The 27,672-nt window shown below is 39.9% G+C and overlaps 1 protein-coding gene and 1 long non-coding RNA gene across 3 annotated transcripts in view; one reads left to right on the forward strand and one right to left on the reverse strand.

Annotated features, from left to right (window-relative positions):
- CACNA2D3 (calcium voltage-gated channel auxiliary subunit alpha2delta 3) overlaps positions 1-23,494 on the reverse strand; it is a 674,683-nt gene extending 651,189 nt beyond the window's left edge. For both annotated transcript variants that reach the window (XM_067463553.1, XM_067463552.1), the window contains exons 1-2: positions 22,832-23,494; positions 21,996-22,077 (exon numbers count right to left, since the gene is read on the reverse strand). In XM_067463553.1, coding sequence (XP_067319654.1) covers positions 21,996-22,077; positions 22,832-22,971 — 222 coding nt within the window. In that variant the 5' untranslated portion in view covers positions 22,972-23,494. The remainder of the gene's footprint in view (positions 1-21,995; positions 22,078-22,831) is intronic.
- LOC137096037 (uncharacterized) lies at positions 22,923-26,587 on the forward strand. The gene is made up of 2 exons (XR_010909151.1): positions 22,923-23,039; positions 23,648-26,587. It is a non-coding gene; the product is annotated as an uncharacterized lncRNA (long non-coding RNA).
- The last annotated feature ends 1,085 nt before the right edge of the window (positions 26,588-27,672 follow it).

The raw sequence follows: 27,672 nt of genomic DNA on the forward strand, positions 1-27,672 counted from the left end.
AATCTCAGGCTAAAGATGTCATCGAAGAGTACTTCAAGTGCAAGAAATGAACAAATAAAATATTTTTTAGCCTGGAAAAAAAAAAAGAATAATTCTAAACCATAAGCATGAGAGAGTTATCTCCTCATGCTCTGTCATCTATTGACTGACGTGCAAAGAGTCTCAGGGCTCTTCCACACAGCCATTTAACCCAGAATATCAAGGCAGAAAATCCCACAATATCTGCTTTGAACTGGGTTATCTGAGTCCACACTGCCATATATTCCAGTTCAAATCAGAAAATATGGAGGGTTTTTTTCAACTGTGTGGAAGGGGCCTCAGAGGCAGGAGACAGCATCCCCCTTGCATTTGCTCTTAATGGCCCCTGCCATAAGCAGTTAAATCTGCCAGAAATTAGTGCTCTGTATGTCAGGCTGACTCCCCTGTCCTTCTGCTCAAGTGGGTCTGTTGCCTACAGCTGAATGGTGAAAACCATCAATTTTCCAGCTGTCCATTCAATCAACTTCTCTTGCCTTATTCCCCAAAAAGAACTCCCAAGAAACCTATGTTGATTTAATTAGACCCAGAAGTTAGACCCTCTTCACTGCTCTTCCTAGGAAAATACAATAGTAAAGTACTCAAAGTCTAAGACTCTGAGAAACTTGGGCTTGAGTTCCAACTCAGTTATGAAATCTACTGGGTGAATGTATTGTCGAAGGCTTTCATGGCTGGAATCACTAGTTTCTTGTGGGTTTTTTCGGGCTATAGGGCCATGTTCTAGAGGCATTTCTCCTGAAGTTTCGTCTGCATCTATGGCAAGCATCCTCAGAGGTAGTGAGGTCTGTTGGAAACAGGACAATGGGTTTATATATCTGTGGAATGGCTGTGGTGGGACAAAGAGCTCTTCTCTGCTAGAGCTAGGTGTGAATGTTTCAACTGACCACCTTCATTAGCATTTGAAGACCTCACTACCTCTGAGGATGCTTGCCATAGATGCAGGCGAAACGTCAGGAGAAATGCCTCTAGAACATGGCCCTATAGCCCGAAAAAACCCACAAGAATCTACTGGGTGACTTTAGCCAATTCTATTTTGTCAGCCTTAGATGAAGTCAGAAAACCTCAGGATAGGATCACCACAAGTTGAAATTGACTTGAAGGCACATAACAACAGCATAGCAACAAAAGTGCTCACTAAAAAGTCATTTATGATTTGAGTATGATCAAATCATAACTGATCAGATGGGCCAGGGCGCTTGATAGTTTATAAAACAGAGAAGAACACTTACTGTGGTTCAGGTGGCCCAACTTTCCTGACATCACTAGGGGTTTGTATTTAAAATACAGTTGATGACAGATGTGACACTGAAAGCCAAAAAAAAAAGTCTATACCTTTTAATGTGATTGTGATGGTGTCGGACGATTTGGCTCTTAAACTGGGATGATAATGTTTTAAGGTGTATGGTGCTGATATTTTAATCGTGTAATGAAGTGGCATTGTGTTGTTATTGTTTTTTCTTGTATGTTAACACATGTTGTGAACCGGTCCGAATCCCTCTTTGAAGGTGAGAGGGTCGGTATATAAAACCTCGAAATAAATAAATAATAAATAAATAAATGTGTCTGGGGTGAAGGTCCCATTGAAATGGGGCAGAGATTACTGTTCCACAGCTCATTCCATGAGGGTAGTTTGGAATGGAGCTAAGAGCTTTTGAACAAATCTCCACTATTCTGTCATGACTCTAAAAATGAACACAAACCTAAACTCTGGTGGTGAGAGAGGAAAGTCATATTCAGGAGCAGAAATTGTTTCCTATAAAACTCTGAGCTTCAAAAACAACAATCTCTAACCTAGATTATGCTTGTTTTGTTTAATCAGCATTGTTATCATTCCTCCATGCTCACTTGCCAATGCAAAGATCACACCCAATAGGAATTGGTGACCATGTTCCAAATTCTCGTCCAAAGGCAGGATGTTACCAAGATCCATCCGACTGGCTCTTTATCTCCCTCATTCTTCCTACAATCATCAGTCTTCATTACTGCTGTGGGACAACATGATGTCAATAAGAATACGGAACTGTTTTCTAAACTAGCATGAGGGAGCATCGCATATTCAGTTTCAGAATTTATAGCTGGGATGTGGGAAGTTTGGCCATAGATGAGTCACTCATAGGTCCCTGGAAACACCCCAATTTTTTAAAAAAATGGCCAATAAGGCATCAAAATACAGTTTGGGTGTTGCAGTATGTCTTCCGTTGCCCATCAAAAAGCCAATCACTCAGCCTTAAAATTGGGCATATAACTGGATGGGTGGGCAGGGTTAGGGTTATGGTTAGGGTTACAAATGACAGCTCTCTACAACTTCCAGCTCTGGATTTAAAGGGTCTACTCTGTAGTTGCTCCATGGCTCTACCAACAGAGGCTGTCCATTTCATTGCCCTCCCACCAATAAATAAACACATTTAACTCATGTGGACCTTTGGCACTTAGGCTAGGTTGAAGTAAATAGGGCTTTTAAATCAGATAAGTATTGTGTCTTTTCCCTAAAGATCATTATAATATATTTGAAGTTGCTTTTCATGACACACAGATCTCACTTAAATATGCACAATTATCCATGTTAAAACAGAAATCTGATTGAATTTTGTTTTATTCCTGATTGGGTCTGATGTAAATAATATAGAACATAGGATACAAGCAGGAAACTTGTATCCTACGTTGTATATTATTTACAGATAAGAACATGCACATTTACACATAGCCTTCTCTGTTATAAATCCCCCTTCCCCAAAATTGCTTCAGGCAGGGAACACTAAGTAGCTTAATTGCATGTGGATTCAACTCATTAAAACAATGATGAGTATATATGGAGAAGAAATTGTTTGCACACAGCTCCTAATTCAAAAGCAATGGGTTGGAAGCAGACTTAATCCTAGTTAGAATAGAACCACTGGAATTAAAGAGATTTAAATTCAGAGTTGGGAATCACTAAACTGCAAATCCCAGTATTCCTCACTATGGGAATTAATGGTTAGGTCAGCTGGGAGATGCAGTTCAGCAACTTTTGAAGGGCTGCATGCCCTACACTAGTTCATCATGACTCAATTTAATTTCAATGGCTGTGGATATAGCATGTGAATCTAGTTTCCAAGAAATCCATTGACATGGTGTTTGTTCTCGTGATCATTAAGGCAGTGCAAGTAGTATGTGAATTGCCTGCAATTAGTTTATCATTTTCAAAACATGAACACTATCTCAAATTTGAAGATGGATTACAGTGCTTCAGCGGTAAGCATCATACTCAACTGCCAGAATTAGCAAGTCAACTCAACATTATGCTTAACATAGATGTCAAGCATATGCAAAATATCAGGCTAAAACAAAGACACCATGTCTCAGGGGAGATGAAAGAGAGCAGCAGCAGAGATATCTTTTTCTCATTTTTCTTTGTGTCCTAACACAATTTTAGAACATATATACACATGTGATTTAAATATCAAGGTTCTAATGTAATAATTTGCATATAGAAAAGTAAACCTACAAAATATATTAACAGAAATCATTGGCCAAGATTAAATTAAATGATGTCGATACTATTTTAAATTTCAACTACCATAACATTCCTGAACCAGGGACATTCTGAATAATAATAATTCATCATCATCATCATCATCATCATCATCATCATCATCATCATCATTCCATTTCTTACTCGTTTCTCCCTGCAGCTCAAGGAAAGGTTTAACAAAAAAAGCTGCAAGTATATACATCACTAGTCAAGTTTAGTGCAGTCCTATAAACATAGGTCCAGATTCAGATTCAGAAAACGAACATTTCCATTTTCTAAGAAAGTAGAACATACTCCATAAGGATTATACAGTATCTATATTAAACTAGCTGTAATACAAGATCCACACAATATGCATCTGTTTTATATTATTGTTTGTTGGTATTTTGGGAGGTAATTATGTTTTGGAAACACTGTCAAAATACAACTGCAAAGATGTGGACAACGCTAGGCCATGCAGTGTTTAAACTCAGAGTTAGTTCAATCAGCAGAAAACCTTACTGGATGACAATCACTCTATCCCTTATATGGCTGTTGTTTGAATAAATTGTGCTATTATTTACACTATCTTTACACTATTGCAGGAATTAGATAAACACATAATATATATTCATCATTTTTTAAACTCAAAACTTCAGGGATTCTTGGATGAAATGAATTATTTAGATCCCCACCAGTCTGGCTTCAGGCCTAGCCATGGAGCAGAAACAGGTTGCCTTGGTGGATGACCTCCGTAGAGAGCTCAACAGAGGGAGTGTGTCCTCTTGGACATCTCAGCAGCTTTTGATACTATTGATCATGGTAACCTGAGCTGACTCATGAGGATGGGAATGGGAATAAGGGGCAATGTTTTGCCTTTGTCCTGTGACGTTCCACAGTAGTCTGTTCTATCCTCCATGCTCTTTAATATCTACATGAAGCTGCTGGGTGAGGTCATCTGGAGTTCTGGAGTGCAGTGTCACATCTACACAGATGTCACCTAATAATAATAATTAATGAAACTTTACTTGTATTCTGCCCTATCTCCCCTGGGGGACTCAACTCTACTACTCTTTTCTACCTAACTCCAAGGAAGCCACTTCAATCCTAAACCAATGTTGGATGGCAGTAATGGACAGGATGAAGATGAACAAACTGAAACTCAATCCTGACAATACAGAGGTCCTCCTGATCAGTCAAAGGGTCAATCAGAGTATAGGGTTACAGCCTGTGCTAGACACGGTTACATTCCCCCTGAAAATGCAGGTTAGCAGCTTGGGTGTTCTCCTGGATTCATCATTAACCCTGGAGGCCCAAGTGTTGGTGATGGCCAGGGGAGCATTTGTACAATTAAAACCTGTGCACCAGGTGTGCCTGTATCTTGAGAAGTTGGATTTGGCCACATGCCCTTGTCACATCCGGACTGGATTACTATACACTAACAACCTGATTGCTACAGCCGCTCCATTAGTTACCAATTTGCTTCTGGGCACAATTCAAGCTGCTGGTTTTAACCTTTAAGGCCCTAAACAGTTCAGGCCAAACCTATCTATCCTACCACATCTCCCAATATAAGCCTTTCTGAGCTTTACGATCTGCTGAGAAGCCCTACTCTCAGTACCACCCCCATCTCAGGTGCATCTGATGGGAATGATAGGGCTTTCTCAGTGGTGGTTCCCTGGTTCTGGAATACCCTCCCTAAAGACATCAGAACAGTTACCTCCCCACTATACTTCAGAAGGCAAGCAAAAATCTTTCTCTGGAAAGAGGTTTTTGGAGAAGGCAATGGGCAACCTGTTAAGTAGCTATTGGATTTGTCTGTGGCAGTGGTTCTCAACCTGTGGGTAACAGATGTTTTGGCCTTCAACTCACAGAAATCCTAACAGCTGGTAAACTGGCTGGGATTTCTGGGAGTTGGAGGCCAAAACACTTGGGAACCCACAGGTTGAGAACCACAGGTCTATGGCAATGAGGTGGAATTGGCTTTTAATATAATCAGTTTTAATATCGTCTAATACTGTTTATCGTGTTTATCATTTTTATTATGTACTGTTGTTTTAACCTTTGTGTTCTCCCATTTTTATGCATTTTGTATTAGTATTATATTATGTTCAAATGGCATCAAATTTCTGCCGCTCTGAGTCCTTTGCTGAGGGAGACAGGGTGGGACATAAAACAAAGTAAATAAAATAATAAACACTGTGGTTGAAATCCAAGGCTGGTAAAGAGAATGGTCAGACCTGACACAATTTGGAGCCAGAAATGTCATCAAATTTTGCCAACAGCAAAATGTTATGGTTAATTTGAATGCTACTGCCTAGGAGAAACATCTGAGATACTTTGAAGATGGAAGAAATAGTAACTGGTGAATTTTCTTCAAAGTAGAGAAACCACACCTCCTGAATCTACAAAACAACCGTGCAGATTTCCTGCAGACATGAAACTGGATGTTCCATACCCTTCTCCTGTGTTATTTCATTGGTATGTTTTTAAAACCAATTTAGATTCTAATCAGCATATCTGTATTGAACATCAGAAGATTCTGATAAACATTAATAAGAAAATAATCGATGTAGACTTTCCAAAAGAGAACTGATAAGCAGATGCACACTCCACTGTTTCCAAATACTTTAAATAAACCTGTGGAGCTTATATTTTCATAGATCCATCAAGGATTTCTCATAGCCAAAAGAGCTTACCAGTTCTATTTGTAAGCTTTGCAGTCCTAAAGAAACTGCCTATAAATTTGCTTCAAAGAGTGTGAAATCCTCTGTCTGAGAGATATAGATATAAGCCTGCTCACCTCTGAGCTCAAGTATAAGCAACGTGGTTCAAAATGTCTTAAGCCACGATGTCAAAGGGATGAATTCTCACAAGCCTTTTGAGAAATCACATGCCCAAACTAGCTCATTAGATTAGTAATGTCATTATGTGTATGCAAAAAATGGAAGAAGGTTTACGAACTACCTGACATACTGCACTTCCTGAGGTCAAGAGCTTGACAGGGGAAATCATAATTATGGCTAGCTACACTACAAAAGGGACAGATCTGTGAATCTTTCTAAAACATAGGAGAACATGGTAGAAAAACTGCTTCTACCACAGTCCTTCTATAGGGCTGTTGTTAGACTTAAACAAAAGTACAGTGCTTTAATTTCTGAACATTAAAGGACTCAGCCTGTACAGGGTGGGCCAAAGGTCACAAAAGGATTTCAATATTTAAGAATTCCTTTTTTGCAAAATAGAATAAAAAACAATGTATACATATAATTTTTTTTCAAAACGTTTTTCTCAAAAGGTTACGAACACTTCCAGTGCCTTTGTGACATTTGACCCACCCTGTACAAATATGGTACACCATTATATATCAAATAACAATAATTTAGAAGCAAAAGAGTTTATTATGCACCACTTTGAACTAGGAAAGTGTTCAAACAACTTGTCTTGTTTCCCATTTGTTGGAACAAATGCCGAAGTAAATTTGCAAAACTTAATCATATTTATAGCAATTTTAGACACTCGGGGGGTGTACTATTGCATTGCACCCTACTATAATTATATTTATGTGTGTTCATTTCTTCTTTGATGTCATCTGTCCTCAAAACAGACTTGTAAAAGTTATTTTTAAAGCTAAAGTTACCAGAACCCTGCCCCCAAAAGTACTGTATTATAGTCCAAAATGTATTGTGTCAAAGAACTACTTCATCTCCATATTAAATAAGTTCGCTATAATAACCTATGTATTTTTGCTTTTAAAAAAAGTAATTTTATTTTTAAGACTTTATATCCTGTTTTTACATTTGAAATAAACTAAAGCTAACAAAATACAATGATGATGATAGTGGTATTGGTGACTGCTGATGATAGAACATCATCAGAGTCTCAAAGAGCTACAGTCTACGATTTAATGAAGGGGAACCAATGCTATAAGTTTTTAATTATTTTGGAGGGAGACTTACTTGTTCAATGAATTTTGGGAGTGCTTACTGTTAACTGACCTTATTAGAGATTTATCTCCTCCCCCCCCCCCCCTCCACACTTTGAGGTAGTGGAAATGGCTACCACTGTTTACACGACCAACCTCCTTTGTCCAGGCTCTGTGGATCTTTGGTAGAAATAGAATTTACTGTCATCATTTTGTCACAGTCATAACAGTGACCCGGGAGCTCATGTGCTCTTGATGGTTACTCTTTTGTCTTTGTTGATGCTTGCAAAAGCATTAGCAATGCATGACTCAGGGAGGGGAGAGGAAAGGGAGAAGTGCGTATATTCTATCAAAATTAAAATATGTTTGGGTCATTTAACTTTTTTGCCTGTATTCCATGGAAGTCCTACAGTTGACTCAGTAGGGATGGTGATTACCTTATTTATGTCTCGCTTTCTTCAAAACAATTTACAAATTAAAATAATTCCAAAACAGTTAAACACACAAAAGATTAGCATTAAAATTTAACTAAACTGTCATTAAGAATAAAAGTAATGTAAAAGATATAATTATCAACAATTTAAAAATGTTTAGAATTTGTACAGGACCCTTTTATAATCAATTTCTTTTAAAACATACAGTTCCTGAAAACACCTTGTCTTTGACTGTTGATGGGAAAGAGGGGAATTTTCTAGGAAAGGAGCTCCAGAACCTAGACATATTCACTTGATAAACAGAACTATTAATTTGCCAAGTCCCCTTTGATTGAAACGGGCCTATTCTAACAACTTGATTTAAGCTATAGTATTTGCTGGAAATTATACTTTATCCACTTTATTCATCATTAGAGGAAACCCCACTGTTAGAGAGTAGAACAATTTAATGCAAAAATCAACATTGTTCTGAGATATAAAGACAGAAAATTATGCCTAAAATCTTCTTAGATACGGCTTTGAGATATTGATTAGCAATCACACAGTTTAATAGGAACCAGTGGTGCAGTGTGAGATCTAGTTGTTATTTTTCCTCTAAAGACAGATTACATGGAGAATGAGAGGCACTACTTACTAGCAAGCTAAAGTGGTCTAGACCAGATGAAAACCATCTCACTGAACCCTCGTTTAACTTGAAAGGATGCTGTATGAAAAATATGTGCTGATTTGGGGCGGAGAGGAAAGTCAGGACATAAATTATTTAAATACATAAGCTATAATTGTTTTTCCATAAGCAGGCTATGGTATTGAACATGACCTTGCTTTGGGTTGTGCTTTGGGTTTGTTTGTGTGGATTCTGTTATCTTTTAATTGCAATATTTTAATTATGTTGACGTGAATAATCTTGGGCCTTCCTTTGGAAAACAAATAGTAATTTTCATACATATAATTTATAGAGGCAGGATTCCATAGCAGGGGAAGGTTATCTTATTCACCACCCACCAACCTTCCCCAAAATTGGGGGGGGGGGGGGGGGGACCAAACCAGGTATAGATAAATTCTAGAAGAAAATTAGCTCTTGAGTGTAAATAAAAGATAATGTTTTCCTTTTAGACTGTGTACTTAAAATCTCAATTTTAGCAGATATTATTGAAAACAGCGTGCATGTGTTATAAATGAATAGGAAAGCATTTCATATTTCCATCACATATCAAATCACATATCAAAGACAGAACACTTCACATTTTAATCATAAAAGTAATGGGATCATCCCATGCATGCAAAACGCTGTGAAAGTAGCAGCTAGAGACAATGCTTAGGTGAGTAAGCACAAAATGGCTTGAAATGACATTTTTCTTTCAGTTAAACAGAGATCTAAATATAGAGCTTTTCCACTGAGGCAAATAGAAAATAATTGGTTGATTATCAGATATATTAAATATAGAAGCAAACATAAATATATGAAAACATAGTAAGGTTGGGGTGGAATAGAACTGGACATTGGTGGAAAATACATATAGGTAATCCTCCAAGTTATGAACAAGATAGATTCTTTAGGTTTATTCTTAAGTTGAATTTGTATGTAAGTCAGAACAGGTACATTTTAAAAGTGTAACCCCAGTCATCCATCCATCCATCCATCCATCCATCCATCCATCTATCTATGCATGCTTTAGGGAAGTTTGTTTTGCTGTCTGTACCCCTGTTCAGATTTCACCCTACTTTCTTCCCTGTGATAATTGGATTTTGACAAATTTGGCTTGTGGAAACAAGGATTGGTGATAAAGCTTCAGTGGAGACACCTTTTCTCCATGATAACTCTTTCAGGAGTGAATTTCCCTTCCTGTTGTCTCACCTCTGTTCTGAACAATGAGTCATTTGTAAGTCAGATGTTGGTAACTCGGGGACTGTCTGTTATTGTACACAAACAGGTAGTCTTTCCAGCCTCATTCAAATAATTTGGAAGAATAAGACTTTCTGATGGATGTACTAGCTGTCCAATGACAGCCAATCTATTAAGATATTTTTGCTGGAAACCCACACTAACATTCCTACTCCTAGCTGCAGCATACGGACTGGACTTTCTATTAAGCTAACCATACAGCAATCCTTGACTAACAACCATTGGTATAGACTTATTTTCAAAAGAATATGGGCAATCTCTTTTTAAAGTGATATCTAAACTTGTTGCCATTACTGCATCTAATGACGTGAATAAAGTAAGTACTGAAGGATAAAATACTCTCTCTATCTGTACAGGTTTTACCCAAATTTAAAGCAGATTTAATGCTGTGCTTGTAGCCAGCAGACTTTCTCTCCTTCACCCGCCTCTCCCCACCCCCCTTTCTGGACAAACCTCTGAATCAAGTCCTTGAGAGGCTCCAAATGAAGAGGAAGTCATATTATGCGGGATTCAAGATCTAGCTGACCCCTTCAAATGTTATTCCACTGAAATATAGGAAACCTTCAGCCTGCTCAACACATCAAAATTAATATTTTTAATTATTTTTGCCCCTAAATGCCTCTAGGGGAAATGCTGGCATTTTCACCATGTGTTTAAAAAACGCACCTCCTAATCCTAGTGGATTGGAAAATGTGGTGCAAATACAGTCCTATAGCTTCAATGGACATTTTTGAACCCTTTTTTAAAGTTTTACAGAAATTGTTTTCTTGGCTTGAGGGGACCAGGGGGGCTGTAATGCTCTCCACATCTTCTAGAGTGCTTTAGGGATATTATCAATATATATATATATATATATATATATATATATATATATATATTAGGGCTGGGCGGTTTCGTTTCGTTAATTCGTAATTCGTTAAAAATTCGTTATTTTTTTTATAACGAAGCAATAACGAACCATTCTGGAGCAACTTAAAAACGAAACGAATTTTTAAATTCGTTTCGTAAATGCTTCGGATTCGTTATGTATTCGTTTCGTTATCGGTTTGAGGTCATTTTGTTATTATTTCCGCATGTCTGGGGCAAGTTTTATAGTTGTTTTTTGTTTAATTAGTGAAAAAAAATTATAATATCACACCAACAGTCAACAACAGAGGGAGAGGGAAGCTTCAGAAGTTTCCCCTGTCCCATTTGGAGGTTTTTTAGCGTATTGTGCGGTCGCGTCCGCCATTAACGAATCGATTCGTTATTGTTTCGTATTTGTTTCGTTAATGTTTCATAATTTTTTAACATTTACGAAATTTCGTAAATATCGAACTTTTTTAAAAAAAAATTTCAGAATTCTTTTAAATATCGAAACGCAAGAACCCCCAAAAAACGAATTGATTTTAGAAACAAATTTTTCCGTTGTTACCCAGGCCTAATATATATATATATTGTGGTGCAAATACACTCCTATAGCTTCAATGGAGATATATATATATATATATATATACACCTGGTTGCCCCTGAGACCCACAAAATGTCCTTGGAGACTGTATGCGGCCAACAAGCTGCACTTTTCCCGCCCTTGGTTTGCATGAGCTGTTACACAGCAGTCATGTTAGATGGATAATTATTATAGGATAGTTATTATTCTAAGGACTTAAACATTGACAAATGCTCATGCTCAGAAGAATGGATTAACAAATGAGTACACTGCTGAACTTGCTTCCATTTTGTGGTATCTCTTGCTTCTCAATCACAAGTACAAAAACTCAAGAAAAAATATGAAGAGTTGTCTGTCTCACAGATTTATATTCATCCTTTAGTGAAATTAGTTCTCTCCAAATGAAGTTGAACTGATAACCAGTGCATAGACTGCATGGATAAAGTTGAAGGTATTACATTCATATCTCAGCAAAAGTAATTTTAAAATTTGGCTATAAGGTATATCAGGACCAGCACTTTTTAAGCATGTCTCTTCTAAAATATTGTGTTATTTTAGACACATACTTTTTTGTTAGATATAGAAGATGTATGTTATTCTTTTTTATTACTAATATTCCCTTAAAATAATATGCACATAAAGCTTTGACTGTGTTTGAAAACTATGTTTAAACCAGACATACGAAATCAAATGACATTATCTGGAACATGAGCATTTTTCCTGATCTATTTTTTCCCATAAAACTAGTATTATTGCACACAAACTTTCTAAAGCAGGTCGAGTTCAGGCGCCTGCAAAGCAGACTATCAGTGCGACTCACAATGCCATCTTTGTGTCATAATGTAGAAAGAGAGAATAATATCCTGAGTAAATAAGCCATTCTTAAAAGCCTATATCTAGTTGGCTGATGTGCTCAAAGGAAAAGGTTTGGTGCATCAAAGGAAACAAATATAGTGTTGGCTAGAAAATGTACAAGAACATCCGTGCAGTCAGATACAAAAATTACATAGTGAAAGGCTAATGTCTATTCGGGGTCATATTTTGCAGTTACAAACAACATGATTGATGCAAAATCCCAAACTGCCAAAGCTAGCCAAATAAACAGGCACAGAGAGATGTGAAAAACATATTTATTGAATAGAAATTATGAAACATAGAAGAGAGAGAACAGACATGTAGAATAAGACCCCAGACCAGGGGTCTCTGATGCCAAAGGCCAAGAATCTTCTGTGCTATAGAAAATTATTGTTGTCGTGTTTCTTCAAGTCAATTCTGATTTATGGTAACCCTAAGGCTAATGTATCCTAGCGGGTTTTTTTTATAAGATTTGTTTGGGTGCTCCCTCAGAAGCTGAAAAAGCATGCCTTTCGAAGATCACCCAGTGGATTTCCATGGCTGAACAGGGATTCAACTCTGGTTTCCCAGTGTCCTAATCCAACATCCAAACCACTGATGTGTAACCTGGCACAGAAGGATGCACAATAACCGGAAACCCTGGAGAAAAGACTGGTCACCTGTGCTGTGTGTGAGAGAGACGGAAAGAGAAGCTTTCTGTTCAAAGGGGAAGGAAAGTCAAAATTTTCCACTGGGCAGGTCTCAAGCCCTTGGGTGTACCTAAAATAGCACTTTGGATCCTAGCCCAAGCTATGTAAGTACGTGCAAAGATTTAAAGGAACTAGCATTTTAAATTAGACAGGAATCTAAAAAAGCAAACTTTTTGAACAGTTAACGCTGGGATTGAAGTGGGTTTGCATCTTTCCATATATCTTTTTGTCACTGGATAATGATTTGATTGTCAATGGAACAGTAATCCTATAATGGTTTTGCTGACTGCCAAAGTCTAAGTTATTTATAATTTGGATTTAAGCATTGGTATTAGTCTGATCAACACTATTAATGCTTAAGATGTCTTTTTATTTTTCTTCCTTACTGATATTATTAACTTCATTTTCCAGATTGCTATAGTGGAAGCTTCAAATTTGAACCCAAACTGTCAAGAAAAATAAAGCTACTGCTCAACCAGCCTGTCATTCATGTCTTGCCTTAATTTGCTAGAACTCTCATAATCTTACTGACCCATCCCCCAATAATGGTAGCATTAACAGGAGAAGCTTAAATAGAAATAATATATACGGATTTTCAAAATTAAAAACCGAGCAAGTGTAAGAGGGAAAAGAAAAGCTATTAATATTAAGATGACATTTTTCTAGACCAATATGAAATGAAATTTCGAAGAATTAAAGATTCCATTATGTGTTTTAAAACTGAAGTGTACAGATATATCATTGAATACTAAAGTTAGGATTTCCCATACCATCATATTTCTCATTTCTATGTATGGTTGTGAAAGCTGGGCAATTAAAAAGCTGGAAGAAAATTAACTCATTTGAAATGTGATGTTGAAGAAGGGTTCTGTGGATAGATGGCTTGAGAGGGCAAATAAGTGAGTCCCAGAATAAACCAAGCCTGAACTCTTTCTAGAAGCTAAGATGACTAAATTGGGATTGCCATACTTTGACCATATCATGAGAAGACATGGCTCATTAGAAAAGACAATTATGCTTGGTAAGACAGAAGGTGGTAGGAAAAATGGAAGTCACATTGCAGATGGATAGATTCAATCAAAGAAGCCACAACCTTGAATCTGCAAGGCCTGAGCAGAGCTATAGATAAGGTGACTTCATGCCCTCTCATTCATGGGGTTGCCAAAAATGAAGTCAACTCATAAGTAATCACAATCTTTTAACAAACAAGTGCTCCCAGTTGAGATGAAAATGAGCAATGAACATCAGGATAAAAGGAAAACAAACAAAGCAATGAACAATTCAAATAAAATAAATAATTCCCCACCCCACCCCCATCCTGTTCTCATTCAAAACATCAACTCAACAGCCCACATAGCATTGTTATCCCAGTTTACACATGTTTAAAGAGTAAAACAACAAAAATAAATCCTAGATGATCAAAGAAACTGAAATGACAAAAGCAAAATCCTATGTAGTTGTAAGGTGTGTAAACCCATATGTTTCACTGGTTTTGAAAGAGCTTGGAAGTAACTGGTTACATATAAGGAGTTACCTATAATTGACTCCAGCAATACAAGTATGTTATGTGCTGTTGATACATCTTCACTTTATGGAAACCCTAAGATTAAGAGATCTCCAAGTCACTCTGTGATTGATAGCCCTAATGAGACTGCTATGGTCACCTTAGTGGATGATCTCCGTCTCAACACTGACAAGGGGTTTGAGTTTGTGTTGGTGCTTCTAGACCTCTCAGCAACCTTCAATACCATCAACCACAGTATTCTTCTAGAATGCCTGGAGGGACTGAGAATCAGGGGCACTATGCTGCAGTAGTTCCAGTCATACGTCTCAGATGGCCAGGTCATAGTCCCTCAAACTGTTGGAGGTCAGATTATAATTTGAAAAAAACATGAATGAATTCCTATGCATGCTGCACATATCTTATTTGTAGTGCAAAAGACAAAAACAACTTAAAAACAATACAATTAAAATGAAGAACAATGTTAACAAATATAAACTTATTAGTATTTCAATGGGAAGTGTGGGCCTGCTTTTGGCTAATGAGATAGGATTGTTGTTTTTGTATGATTTCAAGTCATGTCTTAGGTTGACCCTGAGCGAGGGCCGGGTAAATGACCTTGGAGGGTCGTATTCGGCCCCCGGGCCTTAGTTTGAGGACCCCTGTCTTAGTCATTGCAGCAATTTCTTTTGACTAAACAGATGAGAATCCCACTAAACGAACAGGAAGTCCCATAATATTTGATTGTCCTAGTGAGTAACTTATGCTCTGGATAAAAAGCCATTCTCAGAACAAAATATGGAAAAACAGAATAAGTGACAATGCAGGGGGAGGGGGAAGATAGGGAAAGCTACATTTTATCAACTTACCTAATTTATATGCGGAACATATCACATTCAAAACATTATTAGACTTAAAGGAAGGAGGTGTGAAAATTGAAGAAAAGAACATCAATATTTAGGATATAAAAATAACACCATATTATAAACAGAAAGTACCACAGACTCAGAACACCTACTGATGAAATTTAAGGAAGACACTGCAAAGCAAAGGTTACACCAGAGTATTACAAAAACAAAAATAATAATCACAGGAGATTCACAGTATTGTAAAGTAGGTGATATTGTTAAAAGATTTTCTGTAATTTGGCTCAATCATTAAAATGGAGATGGTTGTAAAGAAATCAGGACAAGACTAAAGAAAGGGCAGCTATGAAGAAATTGGATTAGATCCTTAAATATATCACTAAATATCAAAGTCAGATCATCCACAATATTTCTAGTTTTTAAGTATGAATATAAAAGTTGAAGAGTAAAGAAATTAAACAGAAAACAACTGCATTTAATTGTATTTCTCATGTTACTGGAACCTTTTACTATTATGGGGTGTGGCGTTATTAAATAACAGAAGTTTAACAGTATATGTTTCCAATGTGATTGATGCTCCCACTGCTTTGTTATGTGTTGAAGTGACAAAAAAGTATTGCAAGAGATTAGTGTATCTTGTACCACAAGATAGTCTGTAGTATTTAAATTTGTATTTTTAAAGTAACTGAAAATAATTATATTGTTCCTTTTAGAAATGGGGAAATAAAGGTAACTTTAACATTTGCAACTAACAGTATTTAAATACTTTATTGAGCCTTGGGTCTATAATCAGAACTAATGTTTAAATTCTGGTTTTAGATGCAGTATGCTAACATATATGTATTGCATGAGCCAGCATGGTGTTGAGCTTTCAGCATTGGACTGTGACTTTGAAAAACATAATTTAAAACATAAAGTATTAAACACAAACACACACAGAGAGAAGATTCATCCTAGATATATCTGTGTTTAACATAGAATCATAAAATCATGGGATCACAGAGTTTAAAAAAGGGACTCGACCTCTGACAAGCAAGCATATACAGTTAAATCATTCCTGAGACCTGACTTCAGCTTCACAATGTTATGAAGCTACTATCATCAGAAAGTTATTTTTAATGTTTAGGTGTAATCTTTTTTCTAGCATTTATTTATTTATTTACTGCGCTTATATACCGCAATTCTCAGCCCCAAGGGCGACTCATTTGGCACCACTGGTTCATCTCATAGTTTTTCAAACAGCAGAAAACAAGATTGCTACATCTTCTATGTGACATCTAAAAGTTAGTTATCATGACATCTTGTAGTCTTCTTTTATCCATACTAAATATACCTGTTCTCTATGCTGTTCCTCATATGAACTGGTTTCCCGACCTTTTACCATGTTGGTCACCCTCATCTAAACATGTTCCAACTTGTCAATCTTCTTGAATGGTGGAGCCAAGAGCAAGAAGAAGTATTTCAGGTGACGTCTGACCAAATATGCTGTTTAGCAGTGGATTGTGCCAATCAGAAGCACTTCTTCTGTCCATCTAATCAGTATGATCCAAACAAAAACATAACTAACATAGATAGGAGTTTTCTAGTATAAAGAAGTATTTTTTTAAAAAGAAATCCACTTCTCTAGTGTACTCCAAAAAGCACAGAAGTAGAACCTCCATTATTTCAATATTATCCGATAGGATTCATGGGGAAAGGAGTGTACAGTCTTGCTTTGTATCTTGATGACACTTTGCATAATGCTAGCCAATTGCTTGATATTGATAAAGCAGACAACCATTTACTGTGAAGCAACATGGCTTTTACCAGGATTTTAATTTTTTAAGAAAGATAATGAAGACCTTGGATGATATTAAGTTTCACATTATGCATCTCTGGGGACACCATAGTTCCTATAGAAGAATCTCTATATGTGTGTTTATATGGCCTTAGAAACAGCAAATGCATTGTCAGCAGTGTAAGCCGATCCCTGCACTGGGCAAATACCTGCAGTGCAGAGTTTGGTTTAAACTGACACCATATATAAGGAAGACCTGAAAGGTTCATAGGCAATCATGTCACCATTCATATTTGGGGAAGGGGACAAGGAAGTACCTAATGCAAATGCTATTGCTTAAGTATTAGCTCAAATAATTTGAAAGAATCAGAATCTCCTCTGATAGGATGAGTTATGTATCTACATCTATTCTGGCACTATGAAAACATTAATGGGTAGTAAAATATCTAATGAAATCCCATCAGAACATGCAAGACATGTGTATATGTAAAAATCAACAAGTAATATGAGAATAAACAGAAGTATAATTGTTTTCCCATTCCTCCTACATTATCATCAAAGCAATCACAATAATAGTCTATTACACCCAACAAGAGTGATTATTATTAACCATTTATTTGATGATAATAATAATGACAATAACAATAATTCTTCAGAATGTAAACAGCTAACTCTCAATATTCAGCCCTGACCAATGGAAGCAAAATAGCATCTTTCTGTGCCTAAAGTTTACATCCTATCCTTGGTACTGTGTGGGGGTGCCATCTGTTATCCAGAAATATTGTAATTGAGTGGTATTGTCATTCATATTCTCAGTATTCACAATTAGCTGTTCTCAGGAAAATTCACCAGTGTAAACACAGCTGAAATGAAAATGACGGCTTGGGTGAATCTGGTATAATATTTTTGAAAATATAGTTCTTTATGGAATACTTGTCTGGCAATGTAAAGGAATGCCTCTCTAAAGTGCACATAAAATCATGAGTGAACAAAAAAAAATCCTTTTCCTTTAAACTTCATTACACATGGCAGAGCAGGTTACAACAGGAGCCAAATCCAAGAATCCCTGCAGTGTTTGCTAAGTGAAAAGTATGTAACCCTCTCCAGAAGCATGCAGGCAATTTTCTTTATGGTGCCAAATCTACATGACAACTGGAATCAGAACTAGAAAATTTGCTGTATCCCAGGAATACACAGACCTACACATACCTGCACCCACCACTAAACCTTTAAAGATAAATAAATACACATACAATTTTCTTTCCTTGTTACAGAAATAAAAAACTGGACTACTTAAGAAGAATGTTATGATTATTTCAGAATTTTGTCAAAAGGCACTGCTGAGAGGTAGAGAGAAGAAGGAGCATTAAGTGGCACTTGCATGGTTGGACCAGGGGCTGCATGTAGAACAAAAAAATTATGCCAAGCCCTGAATACTAGGAAGAATGTAGTACAACCCTGCCTACGTACCAGCCTGTCATATCAGACTGACATGAATGGAGTTTGTGGCATTGATCCAGAGTGCTTTGGGGACTGCATTTTTGTCTGTAGTGTAATTCAGCTTAGTCTTTGATCTAAGCACACTGATACAGAAGCAAATGTACTGACACCAATTGTGCTTTCTTTCAAATCAGTATTTTAAGTACTGAGGTGTTAACATCATCTGGAAATCACCCTAAAAAAAGATTATGCAATTTTCTACATGGGTTGATCTACCACAGAGTAATAAACAGGTAAGATATCCTACTATGGGTTCATTCCAATGCTCTCCCATTAGTACAGTTGGTGGCCACAATGCTGCAGAGTAATGGCTACCTCTTATGTCACTCTCTAGCATAATAGACTCCTCGGGTTCCACCTTGGGAAATATTCTATTGTGCTCCCCTTCTAAATGAAATGTAAATTATCCATGTAACCAAATATTTTAAAAAATCCCTGAGACTGAAAGCAGACTAATTTTACATTCTGATTCCACAAAAGCGCTTTTTCCTTTTAAGGGGAAAAAAGGAACACTAAACCAAACTCCATCTGCGCTGCTATGAAAATATATCAAAACCTTTACGCTTATGCAGCACTTTGATTAATACTTTGTTACCCTGAAAATCATATCGTGTGACCAGAGAAATCACCCTAATCATTTTTATCTTTCAACAGCACTTGAGTGTGACTTTTCTTATTTCAGTATTTTGGCTGTCATCATTAGTATTATTATATTCATGGGGGCTAAACATGGGGGGAATAAACTAAGACTTGTGTTAATTCACAACTATATCAACCTCCAAATGGATTCCGCACTGCCAGATACTAAAAAAGTGTTTCACATCTGGGATGGTGCAGTGATGTCATTTCATGAACAGTTTGGCTATCTAATGTTCCACTAGGCTGATTTTTTTAATGCTTCGAAACCGCCAACTTTGATATATCGGAGGACACTAGACATATATATTGCAACGTTAACAATACAAATTATTACAATGACGGAAAAGAATCTGCTATTCCGGTTCTGCAGCTACATAAAATGAATGACTTACAATATAGGCATCAAGCTGGAAAAAAATTAAATACACCAAAAGCAAACTAAAAATCAAAGCCACCAAAATGCCAAATCAGCATAGTGACCTTGCACATACAACCTGAAACGCACATCATATCAACATTAGTATTTCCTGTTTCATTTAGTTGTGGAATATAAAATTATTAAAATAAAAACAAAACCCTCCAGATGGGATTTAAATACAAAATTGTCAAGATGCAGAAAGAGATACACAGCCCTGTCGGTGCAAATGAAACAGAATGGAGAAATAAAATGAGCATTGTGGTAGCTTCCGATTATTGACACTGCAGTATGGCAACCAATCAGATGCTTTTATTTCAGAAAGATCTAACATGAACAGGAAAAGAGTTACTGTAAAATCTGGGAACTGGGAACTTTGCATGTCTTTATTTGGTTAGGAAATGTTGTGGAGGGGAATGAGCATTCAATGGCTAAAATGGTGAGAAATTGAAGAAAGGGGATTGATTCTTCAAGGGTTCCAAACCAAGAGAGGATTCAAACATTAAAGACTGCATTTATTTGAGAATATCTATTTTAAACCAGACCGAAAGACTGAGGGTATGCTATCGTTTGCCATAGCCTATATATATATATAATATGTACGCACACTAAAAAAAACACCTACACATAGTGATATTTAGCTTATAAATGGTCAAGAGCACATGGAGAAACATCCTGCCTGTGATTAAGATATTGTTGGAGATGAGAATAGCTGCGGTTTTCTAGAGCAGTGTAAAATATATTAAATAACTTAGAAATCATTAAGGTCTCAGAGATTAAAACAAACACTCAGAAGTGTTGCCAATGAACATACGAATGAAGAACAGCCCCATCTGTGAAAGCTAAACAATGTTGAGAAGCTGAAGGGGGCTCCTCTGTTAAATTGTTGTGTTACTTTTCTCTCATTTGGTTTACTGCACTGATTGCAATTTGTGAAGCAGAAAGCATTGCTTTTTGTCTTACCAAGGCAGCATCAATTCATAACACAATTCCTTCTTAACAACAAGGTGTTTCTGTTTACTGGTGCAAAGGAAGGGCACAAACTTCTTCATACAATATAATATGTATGACATATTTCTTCCACCCTGACAACATTCGCTCTTGACTCGAACAGACAAGAGTTCTTTCTCTCACCCTGGACAATCCATATATATAAACCACAATTGCCTAGTTTCCAACAGACCTCACAACCTCTGAGGATGCCTGTCATAGATGCAGGTGAAATGTCAGGAGAGAATGCTTCTGGGACATGGCCATACAGCCTGGAAAACTCACAGCAACCCAGTGATTTCAGTCATGAGGGCCTTCCACAACATATATTTACTCTAAAGCAACATCTTTATTTTTAAAGAAACAAACATTTTTTTTAAAGTTTGACTTAATCGATTGCAATAATTTCTGTCTCCGCTCGAATAACTGTATATCTGACTTCTGACTATAATATTTCCAGATCCTGTCAAATAACAGCCTTCAAGCCCTGTTCAACTACTCAGTGCCCTGGATTTCTCATTTATTTTTAATTCATCAACAGCTATATTTAAACGGAGGTTAGCTGAACGTCCAATTTGAGTATATAGGTTTGCGTGTTCAAACGAGCCAAGATGCAGGCTCTGATAGAGAGGTCTAATAATCTGTTCTCCGTTCTCATTACTCTTCAGAATTATGGAGACTTAGCCCAATTCCTCAAGTTTTTTTTTTTTTTTTGCACTACTTTGCAAGCTTATTACCCAGCTGTGCAGCTGAGCAGGAAGATAACCACATTCATTCCCCTTATCTGTAATGATGTAATACATCCCGGCACTGGCCTGAGATGATTGGAGGAATAATAGGATTTTTTTAAAAAAACTGCAGAGAAGACAAACAGTGGTGGAGCCTTTGGGGGGGATTTTTTGTGGTTGTCGGTTGCGAGAGAAAGCAAAGTCAAATCTGACAATGTTTTTCACTGAACTTTGCGTATGTGTGTGCAAAGGGAGCTTGTAACACTTTAGAGTAGGTATGTGCAAAGTTGGATGCTCTAGATGTTTAAGTGGCTGAGGGGGAAAAGAAAGGGGCCTGAGGCTGTTAGGAATGGTGGGAGCTGAAGCCCAAAACATCTAGAGCACCCAACTTTGCACATGCCTGCCTTAGAGACTAACTGAGAGAAGGAAGTTGGTAGCATGTGTGTGAGAGAGAGACAGACACAGAGAGAGAGAGGAACAGCATGTGCTTACACAGAAAAGCTGCTGCTGGCAGCATCCTAACCCTCCGCGAAGAAGCTCAAAGAAAGGCCAGCCCCATTGTAAACAAACGCCCTGGAAGGAAGATAAAGTCACCTGGGTGGGCTGCCTTAGGAGAGCAGAGCCGTCTAAAAATAGCCAGCTCAGGAGGAAGCCTCTCTCTCTCTCTCTCTCTCTCTCTCTCTCTCTCTCTGCAGTGTGTAAAGGCACCGCAGGCATTGAAAAAGAGTGAAAGGGGCCAGGGAAGGGCCGAGGAACATCCATCCGACACACAACATCCTCCAGGAAACATCCGGAAGGGGAAGCCTGACTTGCCTTACCTTCTGCAGAAGTTGGGAGCCGGAGTATTTTGCCGCGATGGACCTGATCTCTCCGCCAAAAGCAGAGGCCCAGAGTTTGACACTGTGGAGGAGGAGATTGGGAGAGAAGAAAGGGAATGGGAGGACGATCAGAAACAGGGAAAACAAACAACAACAAAAAGCGGGCCAACAATACAATGTGGCACAGGTCAGCAACTCTGAGCAGGATCATAGAATCCTAGAGTTGGAAGAGACCTCATGGGCCATCCAGTCCAACCCCCTGCCAAGAAGCAGGAAAACTGCAGTCAAAGCACCCCCGACAGATGGCCATCCAGCCTCTGTTTAAAAGCTTCCAAAGAAGGAGCCTCTACCGCACTTCGGGGCAGAGAGTTCCACTACTGAACAGCTCCCACACTCAGGAAGTTCTTCCTAATGTTCGTGGGTCATGCAGGCCAACCTCTTACTGCCAAGATGCAGGAAAATCGAATTCAAAGCACTCCCGACAGATGAAGGGAAAGCCCCTCTCCTCCAACACGGAGGGAGAGAAAACTTTAGTATGGATCGATGGGCAGATGGATAGATAGATAGTCGGATAGACGGACAGACAGACAAATAGATAGACAGATAGACAAGACAGACAGACATACAGTCAGATAGATAGATAGATGATAGATAGATAGATAGATAGATAGATAGATATGCAGCTATGTTCCGAGAGACTCGGAGGGTTTGGGGCTTTTTAAAGGCTTCGATGTCCCGCTCCCTGACCGGGAACGTGTCCGCCCGGCAGCCCAAACTTCGGGCGCGGAAAGGTCTTCCCTTCCCGCCCGTCCCCCGTTTCCCGCGGCCGCACTTACACGGACAAGGGGATCTGCTGCTCCGCGCCCGCCCCGTCCGCCCGGCGGAGGCTGAGGGCCGGCCCGAGGAAGAGGAGGAGGAGGAAGAAGCGGCTTCCCAGGGCCAGGACGCCCGGCCACGGCCGCCCGGGGCTCCCCATGCTTGGCGCGTCTCTTGCGGATCGCTTGGAAGGAAAGGAAGCGGTTCTCTCCCGGCGTCGGAAGGAAGGTAGGCAGGAAGGCAGTTAAGGGAGGCGAGGGAGGGCGCCGAGTCCACGCCCGGAGGAGAGGAAGCGAGAAGCGAGGAGGCGAAAGTCACCGCCCCATCCCCTCCTGGTTCTTCCCGGGCGGAGAAACTCTCTCTGGCGCGCTCCGGTGTCCTTGGAGACGGCCAAGCGGCCCCGCGGCAGGCAGCGGAGAGGAGAGGAGAGGAGAGGAGAAGAGAAGAGAGCCAGGCAAGTCCGCTTGCTTCACTCCGCAGCCCGTGACTTCGGGCTCCCGAGGGCGGCGAGGAAGGAGCGGGCGGCGGCGTCGGGGCTGTTGCCGCTTGCTGCTGCTGCTTCTGCAGCCCTTTCGGCCACTCTTCCGCCTGCCTCGCGAGGGTTTCCCTTTTCCCTTTCCCCCCTTCAAACGCCGAGCCGCCGAGAGAGGTCCCCGCTTTTTGTCAAGCGCGTGCGCGCGCGCCAGGAGGGAGGGAGGGAGGAGAGAGAGAGGGAGGGAGGAGAGAGAGAGGGAGGGAGGGAGGGAGAGCAAGCACGCGCCAGGGAGGGAGGGAGGGAGGGAGCGCGCGCTCGAAGGGAGTCTTCTCCGAGGTGTGTGTTTGGTTTCTTCCTTCAGCGCCGGCGGAGAGGAGCCCCATCCGAAATCCTGGGCGGAAGGAAGGCAAGCGGCGTGAGAAGGAGGAGGAAGAGAAGGAGGCTGTGTCTCCGTGCCTCTGGGTGAGGGAGGAAGAGAAAAGGTGAAAGTCTCTCCGAGGCGGGATGGAGCTGAGGAAGTAGCAGAAGAAGAGGCCCAAGGAAGAGGAGGAGGAGGAGGAAGGATGCGCAGAGAGGGATGGAGGCAAGGAGTCGCGGAAGGGAGCCGGACACTTTCCAGCAGCCAAGGGAAAGAGGGATGGATGAGCGGGTCCAAGTTGCAGCAGCGGAAGCGGCGCGAGACCCAGGAGGAAGAAGAGGAGGAGGAGGAAGGCGGCCAGGCCTCTCGCTGCAGGAAGGCCACCCGAGCGGGGCAGGGGCCCTGCATCTCCCCAACAGGCAACCCCGGGCCCGGCTTCTCAGGAAGGCCCTCGTCATGCCCTTGAGAGCGGAGAGGAGCTCCCCACGTCCCTCCTCGCAGGATCCGCGGCAGAGAGAGAAAGAGAGAGGGAGAGGGAGGGAGGGAGAGGCCGGGACGGGGAAACGCCTGGGTCCAGACTTCGAAGGAGGGTGGAGGAGAGGCTCCGACGAGGGCCAGGAAATGCAGCGCCAGGAAATCAATGCCAGCCTAAGTGAGGGCTGGAGCCGAGGAATCAATTATTAATTCGGCCTTGTGGAGGAATCCCCTTGGTAAGGCAGGAGCAGCCTTGCAAGCCTTGCGGAAAAAAGAATGTGCGGTGCTATGTGTGTAGGAGAGAGAGAGAAAGCAAGGGTCTCATCTGTGCATTGTAACAGGACTGTGTTGTAACGATGAGCCCGGAAGAGAGAGCCGGGTAGCCAATAAAAACATATTATTTGTAGTGAAAACGGTTTCCCTTTCTCCCAGCTTGGGGCGAAAGGGGAACCTTTGCGCGGTCCCCATCGCCCCTCCGGGGAACTTTTGCCATTCCGTGGCTGGGCATCTTGGAACTATTGAGACAGAGCTTCCCAACTGATTGTCAATAAGCATCCCAAGGATGGGAGATCAGCTGGAAGGAGGAGGAGGAGGAGGAGGAGGGCTGAGTCATGCTGGGCTTGGATTACTTACTAGAGGAGAGGAGAGGAAGGAGGGAGGGGCGCGCGCCCGCCCGGGAGCTGTCCGCTTCCTTCCTTCCTTCCTTCCTTCCTTCCTTCCTTCCTTCCTTCCTTCCTTCCTTCCTTCCTTCCTTCCTTCCTTCGGCGGAGCTGCTCTTCCCGGGCAAGGCGAGCTGGAAGACCCGCACACGCTCCGCTCCAACTTTCTGGTTAACCCAGGCATGGGCAAACTTGGGCTCTCCCTCCAGGTGTTTGGGACTTCAACTCCCACCATCCCTAATAGCCGCAGGCCCCATCCTTTTCCCTTTTTCGTTTCCCGCTTAAGCGGCTGAGGGGAAAAGAGAAGGGCCTGAGGCTGTTAGGAATGGTGGGAGTTAAAGTTACCTAGAAGTTTGTCCATGCCTGGGTTAACCTCCTTTGGGGAGGGTCGAAGTTTGCCCATGCCTAGGTTAACTAGAAATTTGCCCATTGCCTGGATTAACCATCTGGAGGGAGGGTCGAAGTTTGTCCATTTCTGGGTTAACTCGAAGGTTGACCCAGTCATGGGCAAACTCGAAGTTTGCCCATGCCTGGGTCAACCACCTGGAGGGAGGGTCGAAGTTTGCCAATGCCTGGGCTAACTATAAGTTTAGCCATGCCTGAGTTAACTACCTGGAGGGAGGGTCGAAGTTTGCCCATGCCTGGTTTAACTAGAAATTTGCCCATGCCAGGGTCAACCACCTGGAGGGAGGGCCAAAGTTTGCCCATGCCTGAGTTAACCTCTGGAGTACATGCTTGGAGGAAAATACTTTCAATTGAACTCAGCACATCCTCTTTCCCGGTTTCAGCATCTTGATCATTGCTGTCTCCAGCTGGTCCATAAAAAAAACAAAGCATTGAGTGACCTTGGACTAGTCACACTCTTGCAGCTTCAGGCAAAGAGGAATGCCAAGAAAACCAGCTGATAGGGTTGCCATAAGTCAGAAATGGCTTGAAGGCACACAACAACAACATCTCTACAGCAATGCGGTCTGCTCCTTGGTTTTTTTTTTTTGTTTTGTTTTTTGTAAGTTGAGATTGTACCTGGAGAGGAAATGTTTAAGATCTCTAGCAAGTAACTGCACATTTATGGAACAAAGGCGGCCTGTAGAATCCACAGTATTTATAGATCTCTATTTCCTGTGAAAGACACCTTCAACTTTGAACTAAAGGACTTCAGAAGGAAAGTGAAAATGTGGCTTTTGGGTCAGGCCATTGGAGAATGGTTGCAGTGTAATAATAGATATGGAATACATTAGGGTCTCACTTATCCAACATAAACAGGCTGGCAGAACATTGGATAAGCAAAAATGTTGTATAATAAGGAGGGATTAAGGGAAAGTCTATTAAATGTTAAAATATGATTTTACAAATTAAGCACCAAAACATCATATTTTACAACAAATCAACAGAAAAAGCAGTTCAATACATGGTAACATTAATTAGTAATTAGGACCAAAACATCACAATGTATTGAAACAGGTGTGGATCCAGGCAGGAGGCAGACTGTTGGATGATACAGAATTTTGGATGAGTGAAGGTGAGATAAGCAAGACTCTGCTGTATGTGCAATGACTATTGGAACAGCCCTGGACTATGATTATGGATGGCATGATTTTAATAATGAATGTAATGTTTTAAATGTTTAAGATGTATTAATTTTAATTTTTAATCTTAATTTTAATTTAAATGTCCTTAGAATTGTTTGTTGCTCTAAGGCATTGAATAATTGCCAATATGTAAGCCACCTTGAGTCCCCTTTGGGGTTGGGAAAGGCAGGGTATAAATAGGATAAATAACATAAATAAACAAATAAACTTGGGAATCAGGATATTTTCTGTACAGCTCTTTATTAATTGATCCTTGCTCTTTTTCTTGATTCTCATCACCAGTGGAAAGTCTACTGTGCTGTCAAAAAGTGAGAACAAGTACTATTGTGTAGTAGCTATTTATACAGCTAAGATACCCCAGTTGAAACACCTCCGACTCTAAAGGTTTGCTAATTGTATGTATGTGAAGGCATGGTTGTGTGTATGCATGAGAACCTTCTATACATTTGGACGTGTGTGTGACTTTTTTTAAATTTAAAAATCAAAAATATATTCTCCCTGTGTCATTTATTTATTTATTTACTGCATTTCTGTATTGCTCTTCTCACCCCCCCCCCGGGGGGGGGGGGGGCTCAGAGCATTGTTACAACATGGCAACATTTTTCCCACCGAGAACTAGTTTAAAACATGTCCAGACTGTTTTCAGAAAGACCTTAAAGCCTAGATTTTGTTCCTACTTTTCCAATTTTCTTTTGAAGATCTAAAAATGTTTTCTTCATCCCAAAATATTTTCTCTCAGCTCCCAGTGTGATTGAGATGTTTTACACCAGCTCTCAATGTAATATCAGAAATAACAAGACAACTGGAATTTTACAATCATTCTGAATTAACCCTCATACAACCTTAAGTGGGATGTCTAACCTATCCTAAATGGCCATGCCCACTGCAGATATTGGGAAATGCAATCCAGCATACTGTATCTATAAGACGGCAGGCTGGAAAACACTGCCATGTGGGGAAAAAAACATATGTGAGTGTTATTTTGTAAACACAAATTAAACAAGTGCAGTTTTATTTGTGGCAAGACACTGAGCCATACTCTCTTAGACTTTTAGAGAACTAAAAAGGATGCAGCCAATAAAAATCATTATCTCATGGCTGCATGTAAATACTACATTATATATTTTTCCTGTCAGAAGCAACTTAAGAAACTGTGGTGGCACAATGGTTAACCCTTATGCCAGCTGAACAGCTGACCTGAAGGTCAGCAGTTCAAATCCACAGAATGGTGTGAACTCCCAACTGTCAGCTCCAGCTTCCCATGCAGGGACATGAGAGAAGCCTCCCAGAGGATGGTAAAACATCG

The sequence above is a fragment of the Anolis sagrei genome, chromosome 2 (assembly GCF_037176765.1).
Source record: "Anolis sagrei isolate rAnoSag1 chromosome 2, rAnoSag1.mat, whole genome shotgun sequence".
In the NCBI taxonomy this organism is placed as follows: Eukaryota; Metazoa; Chordata; class Lepidosauria; order Squamata; family Dactyloidae; genus Anolis; species Anolis sagrei.